This window comes from Carcharodon carcharias, chromosome 9 (assembly GCF_017639515.1).
Source record: "Carcharodon carcharias isolate sCarCar2 chromosome 9, sCarCar2.pri, whole genome shotgun sequence".
NCBI lineage: Eukaryota > Metazoa > Chordata > Chondrichthyes > Lamniformes > Lamnidae > Carcharodon > Carcharodon carcharias.
Genome location: NC_054475.1, coordinates 10,899,934 through 10,919,443, shown reverse-complemented (window position 1 = coordinate 10,919,443; position 19,510 = coordinate 10,899,934). Strand labels below are relative to the sequence as shown.

Here is a 19,510-nt window from a genome sequence, read left to right as displayed (position 1 = left end):
TGGACTTTAAGACAACAATGGCTGATAGAATGGGCAGACGCATGGCTGATGAAATTTAATACAGAGAAATGTTAAGTGATACATTTTGCTAGGAAGAACTAGGAAAGGCAATATAAAATAAAGTGCAGACTTCAAAAGGGGTTGCAGGAACATAGGGACCTGGGGGTATATGTGCACAAATCATTGAAGGTGGCACAGTAGATTGAGAAAGTGGTTAATAAAGTATACGGCATCCTGGACTTTATAAATAGAGGCATAGAGTACAAAAGCAAGAGAGATTTGATGGATTTTTGCAAAATGCTCGTTCAGCCTCAACTGGAGTATTGCGTCCAATTCTAGGCACCACACTTTAGGAAGGATATGAAGGCATTGAAGAGGGTGCAGAATAGATTCACGAGAACGGTTCGAGGGATGAGGGACTTCATTTACATGGATAGATTGGAGAAGATGGGATTTTCTTAGAGAAGATTAATAAGAAATTTGATGGAAGTGTTCAAAATCTTGAGAGGTCTCGAAAAAGTAGATGGAGAGAAACTGTTCCCATTGGTTGAAAGTCCGAGAACCAGAGGTTACTGTGTTAAACTGATTGGCTAAAGAATCAATGGTGACGTGAAGAAAAACATTGGACAGAATTTTGCTGTCAGTGAGCAGGGGGCGGGGCCTGCTCGCCAACACATAAAATGACGCGGGATGATGTTGGGCAAAACACCCATTTAAATTTTCAGGAAGGCGGGGGCTCTGCAAAATCAGCTGCGGGCCCGCCGACCTGTCAATGGCCAATTGAGGCCATTGACGGGATCATTTAAACAATTAAAGGACCTGCCCGTCCAACCTTAAGGTTAGTGGGCAGACCAGGAGCCCCGGCGGCAACTAGAAAAAACATGAAACCTCATCCACCAGCGGGATGAGGTTTCATGAAGGGTGTTAAAAATTTTAATCAAGTTAATCTGTAAATTATGAACATGTCCCATCTCAGGGAGACATGTTAGGGAATTTTTTATTTTTATTTTTAATATTGTTCAAAGTGGAAGCGATCTCCCTGAGGCTGCACTTAGACTCAGGGAGATGTGCGTTATTTCATGCGCATGTGCGAAAGAGCGCACTCTCGCTTTTAGGGAATTCCCCCTCTACCCGCACAGGAAGTGCATAGCACTTCCTGCCGGGCTGGCCTTAATTGGCCCGCCCATGTAAAATGGCGGCGCGGCCCACTTTGCTGGGGGGGGGGGGGGAATCAGCTCCCCGCCCGCCGGAGAATGGGTTGGGCCCACCCACCCGACAGGCAGAAAATTCTGTCCATTATTACACAGCGAGTGGTTAGGATCTGGAATGCACAGAGAGTGATGGAGATGGAGACAATCGTGGCTTTCAAAAGAGAATTGGTTGATAATCTGAAGAGAAAAAATTTTCAGGGCTGGGGGTAAGTGTGAGGGAGTCGGACTGTGAGTTATTCTCACAGAATGGCATAGACACGAGGGCCAAATGGCCTCCTCTGTGCTGTAACCATTCTATGATTAGCTTACTAGTTTATTGCAGAGGCCAGTTAAGAGTTAATCATGTTGCTGTGTCTCCAATGTCATATAGAGGCCCCACATCAGGTAAGGATGTAAGGTTACCTTTCCCAAAGGAAATTAGTGAACCAGATAGATTTTTATAACAATCTAGTAGCTTCTTGTCACTATTACTGTTGCTAGCTTTTTAATTCCAAATTTATTTATTAACTGCATTTAAATTCCCCATTTGCTGTCTTCAGATCATTTGGCCAGGTTTCTGGATGACTAAGATAAAAGCAAAATACTGCGGATGCTGGAATTCTGAAATAAAAACAAAAATAGCTAGAAAAACTCAGCAGGTCTGACAGCATCTGTGGAGAGGAAGACAGAGTTAACGTTTTGAGTCCGTATGACTCTTCATCAGAACTAAAGAGAAATAGAAACGAGGTGAAATATACAACCACAGAAGGTGCAACACCTGCCCCTTTACTTCCCCTCTCCTCACCGTCCAAGGGCCCAAACACTCCTTTCAAGTGAAGCAGCACTTCACTTGCACTTCCCTCAATTTAGTCTACTGCATTCGCTGCTCCCAATGCGGTTTCCTCTACATTGGAGAGACCAAACACAGACTGGGTGATCGCTTTGCGGAACACCTTCGGTCTGTCCGCAAGCATGACCCAGACCTCCCTGTCGCTTGCCATTTCAACACACCACCCTGCTCTCATGCCCACATGTCCGTCCTTGGCCTGCTGCATTGTTCCAGTGAAGCTCAACGCAAACTGGAGGAACAGCACCTCATCTTCCGACTAGGCACTTTACAGCCTTCCGGACTGAATACTGAATTCAACAATTTTAGATCATGAACTCTCCCCTCCATCCCCACCCCCTTTCCAATTCCCCTTTTTTTCCAAATATTTATATAGATTTTTCTTTTCCCACCTATTTCCATTATTTTTAAATGTATTTCCATCCATTGTTTTATCTCTGCCTTTTAGCCTATTTCGATCCCTTCGCCCCACCCCACCCCCACTAGGGCTATCTGTACCTTTATTATCACATTCCTTAGATAATATCACCACCTTCAACACCTCTTTGTCCTTTTGTCTGTGACATCTTTTAGCTATCTCCTTCTATCACTGGCCCTCTATCCAGCTCTACTTGTCCCACCCTCACCACCCCCCCTTAAACCAGCTTATATTTCACCTCTCTTCTATTTTTACTTAGTTCTGTTAAAGAGTCATACCGACTCGAAACGTTAACTGTGTTCCTCTCTGCAGATGCTGCCAGACCTGCTGAGTTTTTCCAGGTATTTTTATTTTTGTTTTGGATTTCCAGCATTCGCAGATTTTTTGCTTTTATCTTAGTTTCTATTCGAATGTCTGTTAACACTGCAGCCTCAGGCGCAGTGACACCCGACTCCTATCTGTATTACAAACAGTTGATGTACTGCAAGGTGATAACAATAGCTTGTTTTTTTTAGCACCTTTAAATTAGTAAAATGCCTCTGGGCATGTCACAGGAGCATTCTCGAAATAAAGCCAGAAAAGCAGATTTAGACACGTCACCAAAAGCTTGGTCTAAGAGGTTAAGTTTTAAGGAGTGTCTTAAAAGAGGAAAGGAGGTAGAGAATCGGAGAGGTTTAGGGAGGAAATTCCAGAGCTTAGGGTCTAAGCAGCTGAAGGCATGGCCACTGCCAAAGATGCCGAAGAGGGTAGTATTGGAGGAATGTGGAGCCCCAGGAGGCTTGTGGGTCTCGGAAGAGATTAAGATTGTTGGGGGTGGGGGGTGGGTGGTGGGTGGGCGGTGGGCTATAGAGGGATTTGTAAGCAAAGATGAGAATTTTAAAATCAAGGTATTTCTTAAACCGGGGGGCAATGTAGGTCAGCAAGCAAAGGTGTGGTAGGTGAATGGAATTTGGTGTGAGTTGGGACATGTGCAGCAGAGTTCTAGATGACCTCACGTTTTGAGAGCCATGGCTCACTGGGTAGCCCTCTTGCCTCTGAGGCAGGTGATTGTGGGTTCAAGCCCCACTCCAGGGCGCAGAATCACAGAATTGTTACAGCGCAGAAGGAGGCCATTCGGCCCATCCTGTCTGCACTGGCTCTCCGCATGAGCAATTCGCCTACTGCCGTTCCCCTGTCCTCTCCCTGTAACCCTGTACCTTCTTCCTTTTCAGATAACAGTCTAATTCCCTTTTAAGTGCTTCAGTTGGATCTGCCTCCACCACACTCTCAGGCAGTGCAATCCACATCTTAACTACTCGCTGCGTGAAAAAGACTTTTCTCATGTTGTTTTTGCTTCTTTTGCCAGTCACTTTAAATCAGTGGCCTCTCATTCTTGATCCTCCCACGAGTGGGAACAGCCTCACCCTAACTACTCTGATGAAGAGTCATTCGGACTCGAAACGTTAACTGTATCCCTCTCCGCAGATGCTGTCAGACCTGCTGAGTTTTTTCCAGGGAGTTTTGTTTTTGTTCGCCCTAACTACTGTCCAGATCCCTCATGGTTTTGAACGCCTCCATCAAATCCCTACTCAGCTTTCTCTTGTCTAAGTGAAACCGTCCCAACCTCTCCAATCTATCTTCATAACTGAAGTTCCTCCTCCCTGGAACTTTTGCTGTGAATCTTTTCTGCACTCTTCCCATCCTTCCTAAAGTGCGTCACCCAGGACTGATGCTCTAGTACAGTGTTGAGGGAGGACTACCTTTTGGATGAGATGTCTGTTTGCTCTCTCAGGTGATGTGAAAGATCCCATTGCACAATTACGAAGGAGAGCAGGCGGGTTCTCCCTGGTGTCATGGATAATATTTATCCCTGAATCAACATCACAATTACAAGTTATCTGGTCATTATGACATTGTTATTTAAGGGGGCTTTCTGCGTGCAAATTGGCTGCTGCACTTTCTACATTTAACAGTGGCTAGGCTTCAAGTATACCTCATTGGCTATAAAGCGCTTTGGGATCTGGTGGCCTTGAATGATGCTATATAAATGCAAGTCCTTCTTTCTTTTAACACTTTGTGTAATACTGAGGGAGACTCCCAGCAGGAAGTTTTTACTCAATCTTTAATTTCAGATGATCTATCTGATTAAATTGAATTCCTGTGAGGTCACTCCGCCTTTTGTCTCGGTATTCTCCCCGCCTCTCCCTGAAGCATTTTGGAACATTTTCGTATGAATACGGATTGTTATTGATTGCAAAGGGAGTCCTAAGCAGAGCAACAACAAGACAAACATCCAACACTTACATTTCTTGGAAAGGATCAGTGCAGCCAGCAGACAGATGACGAGAATTATCAAAGAGGTGGCTGCAAACCAGCGAGATAGAGTTCCCTCTGAAAGATGGAAATAGAATAAGACATTTGAATCTGTGTTGGATTATTTTTCTTAAAACTGGTGTGTGGTGCAGGTCCCAACACATCAACAGATATTCATTGGCGTTTAGAAGAATGAGAGAGGATCTCATTGAAACATAGAAAATTTTGATAGGGATGGATAGACTGGATGCAGGGATGATGTTTCCTCTGGCTGGGGGCTGGGGGGGGGGTGGGGGGCGCTAGAACAAGGGGTCACAGTCTTCAGGATACTGGGTAGACCATTTAGGACTGAGATGAGGAGAAACTTCTTCACTCAGAGGGTGGTGAACCCATGGGATTCTCTACCACAGAGGCTGTGGAGGCCAAGTCATTGAATATATTTAAGAAGGAAATAGACTTTCCAGACTTCAGAATTTCTAGACTCTAAATGCATCAAGGGAAATGGGGAGAGAGCGAGAGTACGGCGTTGAGATAGAGGATCAACCATGATCATATTGAATGGTGGAGCAGGCTCAAAGGGCCAAAGGACCTACTCCTGCTCCTATTTTCTATGTTTCTATGTTGCTATATTTGAAAAGCATCTAGGAAAAGGAGAAGGCCATTCAACTCCTTAAGCCTATTCGGCCACTCAGTTAGATCATGGCTGATCTGTATCTTAACTCCATCTACACACCTTGGTTCTGTAACCCTTAATACTCTCACCTAATCAAAATCTATCAATCTCAGTTCTTTGGTAGTACAGAACTTGAATATTTCTGAAAAGAGAGACATGTCACCGAAGCTTTTTACCTTGCACTCATCAGGACAAACACAAGAATGTGAAATTTGGCATTCTTGCATTTGTCCTGATAAGATGAAAAACTTCGGTAACATGTCTCTCTTTTCAGAAATAATCTCAGTTTTGATATTTTTAATTGACTCTCAGCCTCAATAGCTTTTCAAGGTAGAGAGTTCCAGATTTCCACCAGCTCTCATGGGAGGAAATGCTTCTTAACATCAACATGAATGGCCTGGCTCGAGTTTTAAGGCCCTGTCCCTTTGTTCTGGATTCCCCCCAACAGAGGAAATAGTTTCTCTCCCTATCGACCCTATCAACTCCTTCAATCACCTTAAACCCCTCAATTGAATCACCCCTTAATCTTCTATACCTAAGGGAATACAAACCTAGTTTATACAGTCTGTCCTCATAATTTAACTTTTTTTCTGAAAAACTAGATTTTTTTAAGCAAAGGCTCTGTAGCAATCTTTTGGCAGGATTTGTTTGGCCAAATGTCTCACAGGGATCTGTAAGCCCAACCAAACTCCAGAGCAATGCTATTTATGGCATTCCTGCTCTTGTCGAGATATCCTCACCAAATGCAAAGACAGTCCCTGTTGCATTAGGAAAGGCCTGTGGAATTCTGTCAATACCCTATTAGGCAAGGACACTGTTTTGGGATGGCACTGGAGACCAGAAGGGCACAGGCTCCCGTTAGGGAGAGGAACAGTTTTCTGATTTTGATATGAGTCTTAAAACTAAAACTAAGCATAGAGGCAAAGGAAAGCAAATTTGATCATTTTCTTTCAAAAAATAACATTTTGGGCTCCAGAATGTTATTAATCTGGGACCTGATATGTGTCAGTGGAGCGTGCTTGGGAAGAACAGGTGACTTCGGACCTCTGGTTCCCAAAGCTCTTCACCACTAGGGGTTTTCCTCACGTCATGACTGGCTCTGTTATTGATACATTGATGGAGATTGATCACCGGGATCAGTCAACTGCACCATTATCATTGTATCACAAGGGCTACCATAGGGTGGCCACTTCTGGAGGCCAAGAATATCGGATATCTCTGCAGTGCAGGGGGATGATGTCATCGCGTATGGAGGTGAGATAATCATGTACAGAGATGATGTCATCACGTACGCAGATCCATCATGGTTCGAGATGGAAAAAGCCAAATTGCAAGTGAGGCACAACTAAAGGGTGAGAGTGCAAAGGGACATGAAAACCAACTCCAGATTTCTGTGTCCCAGTCACTTTGAGGCTGCTGCGGACAGGGAATGGAATGAGCACAGGTCCTGCCACCACTTTACTGAAGGAAATGTATAAAGGACCAAATTACAGACATTAAGCAATCGGCTACTGGACAGTGACCAGATTGGCTAAAAGCCAGACTATCTGGTATAAAACTAGATAAGTGGCCACCCAAGACTATCTGGATGGTCAAAGATAACCTAAATGAACCCTGGTCTTTTTCCATCTGGCAATTTCTACAATTCCTAAAGCTCCCTGCACTCTTTTCAAATAATTTCCCCAACCCAAAACCTAGGCAGCACTAAAAAAAACACGAAGTGTGGAACATCTAAATTAAAGACGGCAAAAACTTGAATGTCCTCAGCAGAGTCTTCACCCTGCATTAGTGTCACAGCAACACAAAGGAGGGAAGCGGAGTTAAGGGTATTGAAATCTAAACATTTCTATATTTACATTTAAAGCAAAGAACTGATAAGATCAGAAGTTATTCACATTTAATATAAATTGTTTTTTAAGTTGCCTAGAAAAGCTTTCCTACTTGGCTGCGTGCAGTAGATTTTTTCAGGCAGTGGGTAGATGTCATCAGACCAGACCTGTAAGGGAACAACAGTCACGTGAATCTTAAAGTTGGTATTAAAGCATAATCTCCACTGACACCCATAATCTGGTTTGGGCTCCTATTCTTTCTTGCCCCCTTCCAAAGGTGCTACTTCTGACTGAGGTGGATCTCCTTTGATTCTTGAACAATGGACGTCACTGCAACAATTACCATTCACTGTGGCTGGAGGAAAGCATGAGGGTGAACATTATTTAATGCAATGAGGAGGCCTTCGAGTAGGCTACTTTCAAGTTGTGAGTAGGGTTCGGAAAAGGTTACCAGGAATGATATGTTGAAGAGCAGGGAGAATGGAGTATAAAGTTATAAGTTACTCGGTAAGATATTTGGGAGGGGTATTTTCATTTTTGGCACAGGTGTAAAACTGGCCATTGCAGAATTCCCAACCTAGTTTCCAGACAGCGTGTGTAATGCACAGCCATTTCCTACCACCGGTTTCCTACCAAGGGCTTTTCCACCTGTCTGCCCTCTCGGGAGAACTCAGGGCATTTGAGCTGGGGTGGGGAGTGTAAGTAAATTGTGATACATGAGATATCATAATGCGGTGGGGCAGGCTGAATAGACCAGATGGTCTTTCTTGGTCTCTCACTGTTCCTGTGTTTCTCTCCAGGCAGACTTGGTGTGTGTTCTGGCAGTTAGCTTGTGAACCGTGTTTCAGGAATTAAAGGGATGGTCTCGCAATGAAAATTTGAATAATTGTTTAAATTCTTCTTTTCCAACATGTTGGGGCCAGTGGGCTGCTGTCTGGTGGTTGACGGTTGATGGTTGCTATCAGGCTCAAGTTACCATATGTGAGTATACATGGTTCCAGCAGGCAAGTCAACCACAGGATGCATCACTGCCAAACTTCCTTCTCAGCGTTTGTTGACAGGGGGTCGAGAGTGCTCAGGTGCAGGAATTCCTACTGACCTCCCCTTCAATTCTGAGGCTAATTTTAGTGTTTGCAACACTGCACTGTTGCAATTCACTCCAGGATTTAACCTTTGGCCTTCCCATTTTGTCTAGTTCGATACCACTTATTGTTAATAAGCCACTTATTAATGAGAAAATCTCATTAATGTTGTTTGACACACCACCAGCCATGGTGCTCACTGGAACAATGTGATTATATAAACCTCTCAGGTCATATTTAGATTAGGTTCTTTGAGACGATGGTCTTTGGTTTATAAAACTGGGATTTCCTCCATCCAGGAACGATACTGCACAGAACCCGTGTCCTCTGGTTACTGGCTCTTCTGCCGGTGTAAACAGCTTCTCCCAATCTACTCTACCAAACCCCTCATCATTTTGAACACCTTGTTCCAACTTGTTTATCCTCTACCTTTCAGCCAAGGTCTTACCAAATGAATGACAGCACTGCTTCCAGTCAGGTTCCTGTTACTGGATATTTTAGGTGGATATGTAGATGGGGCCAGATGTAGAAGGGTGGGAGGAGTGTCATACAGAACACTGGTGTCAATGTCTCATCAATTACATTGTTAAGGGAAATAAGTGATGGGTGTGGAGATAGCTGGAACACTGGGGGAATTGTGAGGAGCGTTCACACTGAACAAAGCCAATAAACTCTCTCAGCAAAGCTCTGTGTCTTAGTTTTGACTTCACTTACCGGCATGGATCCAATATACAACAACCAAGGCTCTATTGGGCTGAATGGCCTGTTTCTGTGCCTTACAATTGTTGGGCAGAATAATATGGGGGCGGGGGGGTGGGGTGGTTGGTGCATCGGGGGTGGGGGGGGGGTGGTGGGGGGCAGTGGATGGCATGTGCACTGCCACCCACCCCCTTCCCACCGGAAACCAGGTCGGCATGGAGCCAACACGCTCCATGCCAACCCCCAATAAAGCAATAAAGCTTGGTGGGGCTCATTAACGATGGTTGGCCGGGTCTTCTGCCCTTTACTGGGGCAGACGTCCCACCCTCTGGAGCTTCCAGTCACTCCATCAGTCCCGGCAACATCAGCAAGGTGTCAGTGACAGCTACCAGGACTGCAGGTCCCAAGGGCCTCAGATCCTCAGGGCAGGTAAGTCCGAGGTCTTTGTCCGCGACGATTAGCGGGTTAGGGAGAGGGGCAGTTTGGGGGTGGGGGTGGGTGGAGGGATTGGGTTTAAGGTAGAGAGCAGTTAGGAAGAAAGGGGGTGTTCCATCTAAGGTGGGGGCCGCCCCACGAGCGGCAAAGGGTAGCCCCCGATGAGTCACCACCACTCTTCCGCTCTTTACCATCTCAGATTAAAAATCGAGTTTCCTGCTCCCCCCCTATTGCCCACGCCAAATGTATTATGACGTGGGCAGCGCATTATCAGGGTCAATTGGCTTGATAACAAGTCAAATTGAGCCTTAATTGTTGATTTAAATATGGCGGGCGGGTTGCCAATTTCAGCGCCCACCTGTCCCCATATTATGGGGGTGAGCTCGGGAGTGGGCAGGAAGGTGGTGGGATGGATGCCCACCCCATTTTACATGACCCACCTCCTGCAGGAAACATGTACACCTGGGGCACATAAAATTCAGCCTGTTGTGTGTGCAGGGACATAATTTACCCTTGAACAGAGTAGTATATCTTGCTTGGAGGTGCACATTTTATGGGTGTTGAGTGAGGAACTCCTGAGAAAATATCCCTTAGGATTGCTAACCTCCTGACCCCTACTGTCAGGGGCTCTCACGTTGAGAGTGACCCTATGGGAGAGGTTGATGGGCACCTCTTGGTGCCATTGGAACTATGTGCCATCAAGGAGTCAACGCCATCAGGTGAGGATAGAGGGAAAGTGACAGAAAAAAGGAAGATGGGAATAAATAATTGATAACAAAACAAAAACAGAATTACCTGGAAAAACTCAGCAGGTCTGGCAGCATCGGCGGAGAAGAAAAGAGTTGACGTTTCGAGTCCTCATGACCCTTCGACAGAACTTGAGTTCGAGTCCAGGAAAGAGCTGAAATATAAGCTGGTTTAAGGTGTGTGTGTGGGGGGCGGAGAGATAGAGAGACAGAGAGGTGGAGGGGGTTGGTGTGGTTGTAGCGACAAACAAGCAGTGATAGAAGCAGAATATCAAAAGATGTCAACAACAATAGTACAATAGAACACATAGGTGTTAAAGATAAAGTTGGTGATATTATCTAAACGAATGTGCTAATTAAGAATGGATGGTAGGGCACTCAAGGTATAGCTCTAGTGGGTTTTTTTTTTATTTTTTATTTTATATAATGGAAATAGGTGGGAAAAGGAAAATCTTTATAATTTATTGGGAAAAAAAAAAAGAGAAGGGGGAAACAGAAAGGGGGTGAGGATGGGGGAGGGGACTCACGACCTAAAGTTGTTGAATTCAATATTCAGTCCGGAAGGCTGTAAAGTCCCTAGTCGGAAGATGAGGTGTTGTTCCTCCAGTTTGCGTTGGGCTTCACTGGAACAATGCAGCAAGCCAAGGACAGACATGTGGGCAAGAGAGCAGGGTGGAGTGTTAAAATGGCAAGCGACAGGGAGGTTTGGGTCATTCTTGCGGACAGACCGCAGGTGTTCTGCAAAGCGGTCGCCCAGTTTACGTTTGGTCTCTCCAATGTAGAGGAGACCACATTGGGAGCAACGAATGCAGTAGACTAAGTTGGGGGAAATGCAAGTGAAATGCTGCTTCACTTGAAAGGAGTGTTTGGGTCCTTGGACGGTGAGGAGAGAGGAAGTGAAGGGGCAGGTGTTGCATCTTTTGCGTGGGCAAGGGGTTGTGCCATAGGAGGGGGTTGAGGAGTAGGGGGTGATGGAGGAGTGGACCAGGGTGTCCCGGAGGGAGCGATCCCTACGGAATGCCGATAAGGGGGGTGAAGGGAAGATGTGTTTGGTAGTGGCATCATGCTGGAGTTGGCGGAAATGGCGGAGGATGATCCTTTGAATGCGGAGGCTGGTGGGGTGATAAGTGAGGACAAGGGGGACCCTATCATGTTTCTGGGAGGGAGGAGAAGGAGTGAGGGCGGATGCGCGGGAGATGGGCCGGACACGGTTGAGGGCCCTGTCAACGACCGTGGGTGGAAAACCTCGGTTAAGGAAGAAGGAGGACATGTCAGAGGAACTGTTTTTGAATGTAGCATCATCGGAACAGATGCGACGGAGGCGAAGGAACTGAGAGAATGGGATGGAGTCCTTACAGGAAGTGGGGTGTGAGGAGCTGTAGTCGAGATAGCTGTGGGTGTCGGTGGGTTTGTAATGGATATTGGTGGATAGTCTATCACCAGAGATTGAGACAGAGAGGTCAAGGAAGGGAAGGGAAGTGTCAGAGATGGACCACGTGAAAATGATGGAGGGGTGGAGATTGGAAGCAAAATTAATAAATTTTTCCAAGTCCTGACGAGAGCATGAAGCAGCACCGAAATAATCATCGATGTACCGGAGAAAGAGTTGTGGAAGGGGGCCGGAGTAGGACTGCAACAAGGAATGTTCCACATACCCCATAAAGAGACAGGCATAGCTGGGGCCCATGCGGGTACCCATAGCCACACCTTTTATTTGGAGGAAGTGAGAGGAGTTGAAGGAGAAATTGTTCAGCGTGAGAACAAGTTCAGCCAGACGGAGGAGAGTAGTGGTGGATGGGGATTGTTCGGGCCTCTGTTCGAGGAAGAAGCTAAGGGCCCTCAGACCATCCTGGTGGGGGATGGAGGTGTAGAGGGATTGGACGTCCATGGTGAAGAGGAAGCGGTAGGGGCCAGGGAACTGGAAATTGTTGATGTGACGTAAGGTGTCAGAGGAATCACGGATGTAGGTGGGAAGGGACTGGACAAGGGGAGAGAGAAGGGAGTCAAGATAACGAGAAATGAGTTCTGTGGGGCAGGAGCAAGCTGAGACGATCGGTCTACCGGGGCAGTTCTGTTTGTGGATTTTGGGTAGGAGATAGAAGCGGGCCGTCCGAGGTTGGGCAACTATCAGGTTGGAAGCTGTGGGAGGGAGATCCCCAGAGGAGATGAGGTCAGTGACAGTCCTGGAAACAATGGCTTGATGTTCAGTGGTGGGGTCATGGTCCAGGGAGAGGTAGGAGGAAGTGTCTGCGAGTTGACGCTCAGCCTCCGCGTGGTAGAGGTCAGTGCGCCAGACAACAACAGCACCACCCTTGTCAGCGGGTTTGATGACAATGTCAGGGTTGGACCTGAGAGAATGGAGTGCAGTAAGTTCAGAGAGAGACAGGTTAGAATGGGTGAGAGGAGCAGAGAAATTGAGACGACTAATGTCGCGCCGACAGTTCTCAATGAAAAGATCGAGAGAAGGTAAGAATCCAGAGGGAGGGGTCCAGGTGGAGGGAGAATATTGAAGATGGGTAAAAGGATCCGTTGAACTGGGAGAGGACTCCTGCCCAAAGAAGTGAGCCCGGAGACGAAGACGGCGGAAGAAGAGTTCAGTATCATGAACTCTTCTTCCGCCGTCTTCGTCTCCGGGCTCACTTCTTTGGGCAGGAGTCCTCTCCCAGTTCAACGGATCCTTTTACCCATCTTCAATATTCTCCCTCCACCTGGACCCCTCCCTCTGGATTCTTACCTTCTCTCGATCTTTTCATTGAGAACTGTCGGCGCGACATTAGTCGTCTCAATTTCTCTGCTCCTCTCACCCATTCTAACCTGTCTCTCTCTGAACTTACTGCACTCCATTCTCTCAGGTCCAACCCTGACATTGTCATCAAACCCGCTGACAAGGGTGGTGCTGTTGTTGTCTGGCGCACTGACCTCTACCACGCGGAGGCTGAGCGTCAACTCGCAGACACTTCCTCCTACCTCTCCCTGGACCATGACCCCACCACTGAACATCAAGCCATTGTTTCCAGGACTGTCACTGACCTCATCTCCTCTGGGGATCTCCCTCCCACAGCTTCCAACCTGATAGTTGCCCAACCTCGGACGGCCCGCTTCTATCTCCTACCCAAAATCCACAAACAGAACTGCCCCGGTAGACCGATCGTCTCAGCTTGCTCCTGCCCCACAGAACTCATTTCTCGTTATCTTGACTCCCTTCTCTCTCCCCTTGTCCAGTCCCTTCCCACCTACATCCGTGATTCCTCTGACACCTTACGTCACATCAACAATTTCCAGTTCCCTGGCCCCTACCGCTTCCTCTTCACCATGGACGTCCAATCCCTCTACACCTCCATCCCCCACCAGGATGGTCTGAGGGCCCTTAGCTTCTTCCTCGAACAGAGGCCCGAACAATCCCCATCCACCACTACTCTCCTCCGTCTGGCTGAACTTGTTCTCACGCTGAACAATTTCTCCTTCAACTCCTCTCACTTCCTCCAAATAAAAGGTGTGGCTATGGGTACCCGCATGGGCCCCAGCTATGCCTGTCTCTTTATGGGGTATGTGGAACATTCCTTGTTGCAGTCCTACTCCGGCCCCCTTCCACAACTCTTTCTCCGGTACATCGATGATTATTTCGGTGCTGCTTCATGCTCTCGTCAGGACTTGGAAAAATTTATTAATTTTGCTTCCAATCTCCACCCCTCCATCATTTTCACGTGGTCCATCTCTGACACTTCCCTTCCCTTCCTTGACCTCTCTGTCTCAATCTCTGGTGATAGACTATCCACCAATATCCATTACAAACCCACCGACACCCACAGCTATCTCGACTACAGCTCCTCACACCCCACTTCCTGTAAGGACTCCATCCCATTCTCTCAGTTCCTTCGCCTCCGTCGCATCTGTTCCGATGATGCTACATTCAAAAACAGTTCCTCTGACATGTCCTCCTTCTTCCTTAACCGAGGTTTTCCACCCACGGTCGTTGACAGGGCCCTCAACCGTGTCCGGCCCATCTCCCGCGCATCCGCCCTCACTCCTTCTCCTCCCTCCCAGAAACATGATAGGGTCCCCCTTGTCCTCACTTATCACCCCACCAGCCTCCGCATTCAAAGGATCATCCTCCGCCATTTCCGCCAACTCCAGCATGATGCCACTACCAAACACATCTTCCCTTCACCCCCCTTATCGGCATTCCGTAGGGATCGCTCCCTCCGGGACACCCTGGTCCACTCCTCCATCACCCCCTACTCCTCAACCCCCTCCTATGGCACAACCCCTTGCCCACGCAAAAGATGCAACACCTGCCCCTTCACTTCCTCTCTCCTCACCGTCCAAGGACCCAAACACTCCTTTCAAGTGAAGCAGCATTTCACTTGCATTTCCCCCAACTTAGTCTACTGCATTCGTTGCTCCCAATGTGGTCTCCTCTACATTGGAGAGACCAAACGTAAACTGGGCGACCGCTTTGCAGAACACCTGCGGTCTGTCCGCAAGAATGACCCAAACCTCCCTGTCGCTTGCCATTTTAACACTCCACCCTGCTCTCTTGCCCACATGTCTGTCCTTGGCTTGCTGCATTGTTCCAGTGAAGCCCAACGCAAACTGGAGGAACAACACCTCATCTTCCGACTAGGGACTTTACAGCCTTCCGGACTGAATATTGAATTCAACAACTTTAGGTCGTGAGTCCCCTCCCCCATCCTCACCCCCTTTCTGTTTCCCCCTTCTCTTTTTTTTTTCCCAATAAATTATAAATTTTTTCCTTTTCCCACCTATTTCCATTATATAAAATAAAAAATAAAAAAAAAACCCACTAGAGCTATACCTTGAGTGCCCTACCATCCATTCTTAATTAGCACATTCGTTTAGATAATATCACCAACTTTATCTTTAACACCTATGTGTTCTATTGTACTATTGTTGTTGACATCTTTTGATATTCTGCTTCTATCACTGCTTGTTTGTCGCTACAACCACACCAACCCCCTCCACCTCTCTGTCTCTCTATCTCTCCGCCCCCCACACACACACCTTAAACCAGCTTATATTTCAGCTCTTTCCTGGACTCGAACTCAAGTTCTGTCGAAGGGTCATGAGGACTCGAAACGTCAACTCTTTTCTTCTCCGCCGATGCTGCCAGACCTGCTGAGTTTTTCCAGGTAATTCTGTTTTTGTTTTGGATTTCCAGCATCCGCAGTTTTTTTGTTTTTATCTCTGTTGTTTATAAATAATTGATGTTTGGCACACCCAGCATTGACAGTAAATGATTAACATTGGAAGAATTCAACAACAGGAGACACTGACCTTTACACACAATACCTTGTGTTGCAGGGATGGTTTGATGCTGAACTCATGCATCTTCAATTCAGAGACCTACAAATTTGCAAAAAATGCAAATCAATAGATAACAAAAAGTACCTGTGTGTCTATGGTGACTGCAAGAAAAGGGGTCCACCCTGTTCTTTCTTATGATCTCTTGAGAAGTGGACAGTGTTGAGCAAAATAAAGCACTTGAGACTGGAGTTAGACTGATGTGTTTCAGATTAACGCTGATGGCACAAACAGAAGCTGAAATTATTAACCCACTGAGAACATATAGGTTACAGTTTGTCATTAACCACACACTGGAGCTGTTACCTCAGCAAGCTAAGACCTCAGTTATGTATTGACTCAATATATGATAAGGAGGGGGGAATCATATTCTTTTGTTACCTACCCCTCCTCTTATCTCCTTCTCCATATTGGTTGTCAATACTTAATTTAGCACAGACCATTTGCAAGGCTTTGGGGTGAGGATAAGGGAATGAGACTAATTGGATAGTTCTTTCAAACTGGCACAGACGTGATGAGTTAAATAGCCTCCTTCTGTACTGTATCATTAACTTCAACATTCACTTCCTCAGAGATGAAAGATATAAGATCCTGAGGAGAATTGACAAGGTGGACGATGAGGGGATGTTTCCCCTTGTGGGAGAAACTTGAACTAGGGGACATGGGGTGGTATTGTCCTAGATTTGAACTAAGTGCGGTAGCGGGTAGGTAAAACGATGTTTCACCCGTTGGCAGCAATGGCGGCTTTTCATGCCATATCATCCCAAACCCTCCGCATTATTGATGCATTCCTGGGAAACAAGCCCTTTCCATCAATGTGAGACCAATTTCATCACCTTGCCATATTTATAGTCCAGCCATGCACACACCTCTTAGCGCTTCCAGCCCACGACTGCTGCAAAGAAGACATGGACCTGAAAGGCAAAAAGACCACAGCTCCCAGGTTCAATGACATGTCCCTCTCGTGCCTTTTGGCCGCTGTGATGTTCTCTGCCACCGCTCTGGCCGCAGGATGGGCAGCAACATCTCTAATCCGGCTTGGGAGGCAGTGGCAGTGGTGGTCAGCGCCAATGCCCTGCAAAAATGGACAGTCACCCAGTGCCACTGCAGGATGAATGGTCTCCTCTGCTCCACCAAGGTAATTCACCCTCCTCATCACTTTCAACTCACACACTCACAAACCCGTCACACACCCACAGGGATCTCACACCTCAAAGGACAACACCACGACCTCTCACACACACCCTCACATCTCCATCAGGCTCATATCCTCTGGAGCTTGTGTCCTCATCCCATCCATGACTCCACTCATCACACAAACACTCCAGGCAGTGCCATCATCCTGCTCACACTCTCTCCATCTGTTTTCATGCAGGAGAAGCTGGCTCACATCAGCAGGGAGAGGGCCCAGCCAGGGGGTAGTGGCCCACATTAGGGCCCTCACTCACTTTGAGGAGTGTGTCATCGCGCTGCCTGGTGAGGATGGGGACCGTGTCTGTGGTGATGGTGAGGTCAGCGGTGAAAACCCTTGTAAGGATCCTGCACCAGATCATCCCTCTCTCAATGCAAATGCGAATGCTGTCTCTCCTGCTTTTGATTCTGCTGCCATGCAATCATGGCTGGGGCCCCTGGGCACCTGTAGGGTGGAGGAGTGGCAGCTGTACACCCCAGGGTCATGCACTCAGGAATCTCAGAGGCTGTCCGCTCTCTCCAAGTCCCCATTACCTGTGAGCCCCTCAACCTTGTCCTGTGTCACCGTAGAGGGAGCAGCTGGCCAACGAGTGATCCTGGAGGGAGAGATGTGTGTGTGTGTGTGTGGCAGGGCCTTTTGGAGCCTTGTGCAAGCTCTCTCCCACGCACACGGATCCTTCCCCATCACACTCACCTCAATGTCCTGAGCATTTTCAATGCTGCCTGCTGGGGTTCACTTTCAGTTGTCCATCTGAGCTGACCTGCATCTCCACCCACCCACTGATCACACTCCCATGCAGCACCTGATCTCACCCAACACCACTGTAGTTTCACTTTCAATTTGGGCAGCATGCTCTGGATCCACATTTTCGTCAGCTTCTCCATCTTTTTCCCTCCCTCATTTCCTTTCTCCCATCACTGTTGACCCCACCCCCGGCATCACTTTTCACTTTCCCTCCGTGACCTATCGGCCACAACCCTTTTCCTTTGGGGATGTCCAGGTGAACCTACACGTTCCCTTCCTTCCTGAAAATCCCACCCCATCCACATTCACCACCCCAACCCCCCCCCCCAACCTCCTCCTTCCCACCTCCAGGGTCCGTGTCTGCCTCCGAGTCCCCACCAACCACCTTCGCAGTCCCTTCTAACACTACCATCGAACCTGCACCCTCCCACCCTACTGCCTCACTCTGCCCTCGGTCATTCTCACCATTCCCTCATACCACGCCCACCCTCAGTTCCTCAGTTCGCAATCATTGACCCAAAAGACCCCTCCCTTGCACATTCACATGGACAACCCCCAAACTCTCATTCCCTTCCCCTGGAATCCTTTCCTCCCTCTGGACCCCGTCCCTCCTCTGGATCCCTCCCCCCCACCCCCCGGAACCCCTTCCCCCATTTGGACCCCTTTCACCCTGGAACCCCTTCCCCACTCCGGACCCCTTCCCCTCCGGAATCCCTTCCCCCTCCTTAGTCCTCCCACTTCACCCCGGATTCCCCCCAGCTTAGTCTCTCCTCCTTACTGACTCCCTCAGACAACATTACTTCTTCCACCACCCTTAGTCCTTCTCCTTTCCCAACTCCTTCCTCCAGCCTTACCTCTTCCTCCAGCCTCACTTCTTCCTTCAGCCTCACTCCTTCCCCTTTCCTGACTCCCTCAGACACCCTCACTTCTTGCTCCAGCTTTACTCCTTCCCCCTTCCTGATTCCTTCTTCCAGTCTTAGTTCTTCCTCCATCATTACTCCCTCCCCTCTCCACAATCCTTCCCCCCCACACCCCCCGGACTCTCTCCCCTCTCTGCACTCCTTTTTCCCCCTCCTCACTGGGGAGGTGGTGACGTAGTGGTGTTGTCACTGGACTATTATGTCAGAGACCCAGGGTAATGCTCTGGGACCCAGGTTTGAATTCCACCATGGCAGATGGTGAAACTTGAATCCAATAAAAATCTGGAATGAAAAGTCTGACGATGACCATTGCTGATTGTTGTAAAAACCCATCCCTTCCTTTACAGGAATGAACAAGTCTTGCTATAACTGTATAAGGCTTTGGTGATGTGCAGTCTTGGTCTCCATATTCCAGGAAGGATATAATTGCATTGGAGGCAGTACACTAGATTGGTCCCTGGGATGAGGGGCTGTCCTGTGATGAGAGGGTGACTAAATTGGGATTGTATTCACTGTAGTTCAGAAGAATGAGAGGCAATCTCATTGAAACCTACAAAATTCTGAGGAGGTTTGATAGGGTGGACACTGAAGGATTGTTTCCCAGGTTAAGTGGGCGGGATGAGTCTGGTGGGCTGGCCTTATAATGATGTGTTCCCGATGGTGGGGAACATGACCCACCATCAACGGGCTGAGCGAGCGATTGCAAACTGGTTTCACGACGTCATGAAACTGATTTTTGGCCTTCTCGCCATATTGTCTGCTCATGTCTCCGAACAGGCCCGACGCCAGAGGGCACGGAAAATCCCAGCCACAGTTTAAAATTTAAAACTAAGAGTAGATGAGATGGAGATGAGGAGAAATGTTTTGTCTCAGAGGGTCATTAGTCTGTGGAACTCTCTTCCCAGGGAGCATTAGAAGCAGAATCATCAAGCCTTTAAGGCTGAGTTAGATAGATTCTTGATCGACTAGTGAGTCAAAGGGTATAGGGGGTAGGAAGGAAAGTGGAGTTGAGGCCACAGTCAGATCAGCCATGATCTTATTGGATGGGGGAGCAGGCTTGAGGAGCCAAATAGCCTACTCCTGCACCTAATTCATATGTTTATTTGTACGTATGCACAGTG

At 47.6% G+C, this 19,510-nt stretch overlaps 1 protein-coding gene across 2 annotated transcripts in view; it reads right to left on the bottom strand.

Moving 5' to 3' along the window:
• LOC121282298 overlaps window positions 1–19,510 on the bottom strand; it is a 61,939-nt gene that overhangs the window by 5,851 nt on the left and 36,578 nt on the right. For both annotated transcript variants that reach the window (XM_041195952.1, XM_041195953.1), the window contains exons 11-13: window positions 15,507–15,575; window positions 7,362–7,416; window positions 4,739–4,825 (exon numbers count right to left, since the gene is read on the bottom strand). In XM_041195952.1, the coding sequence (XP_041051886.1) occupies window positions 4,739–4,825; window positions 7,362–7,416; window positions 15,507–15,575 (211 nt within the window). The remainder of the gene's footprint in view (window positions 1–4,738; window positions 4,826–7,361; window positions 7,417–15,506; window positions 15,576–19,510) is intronic.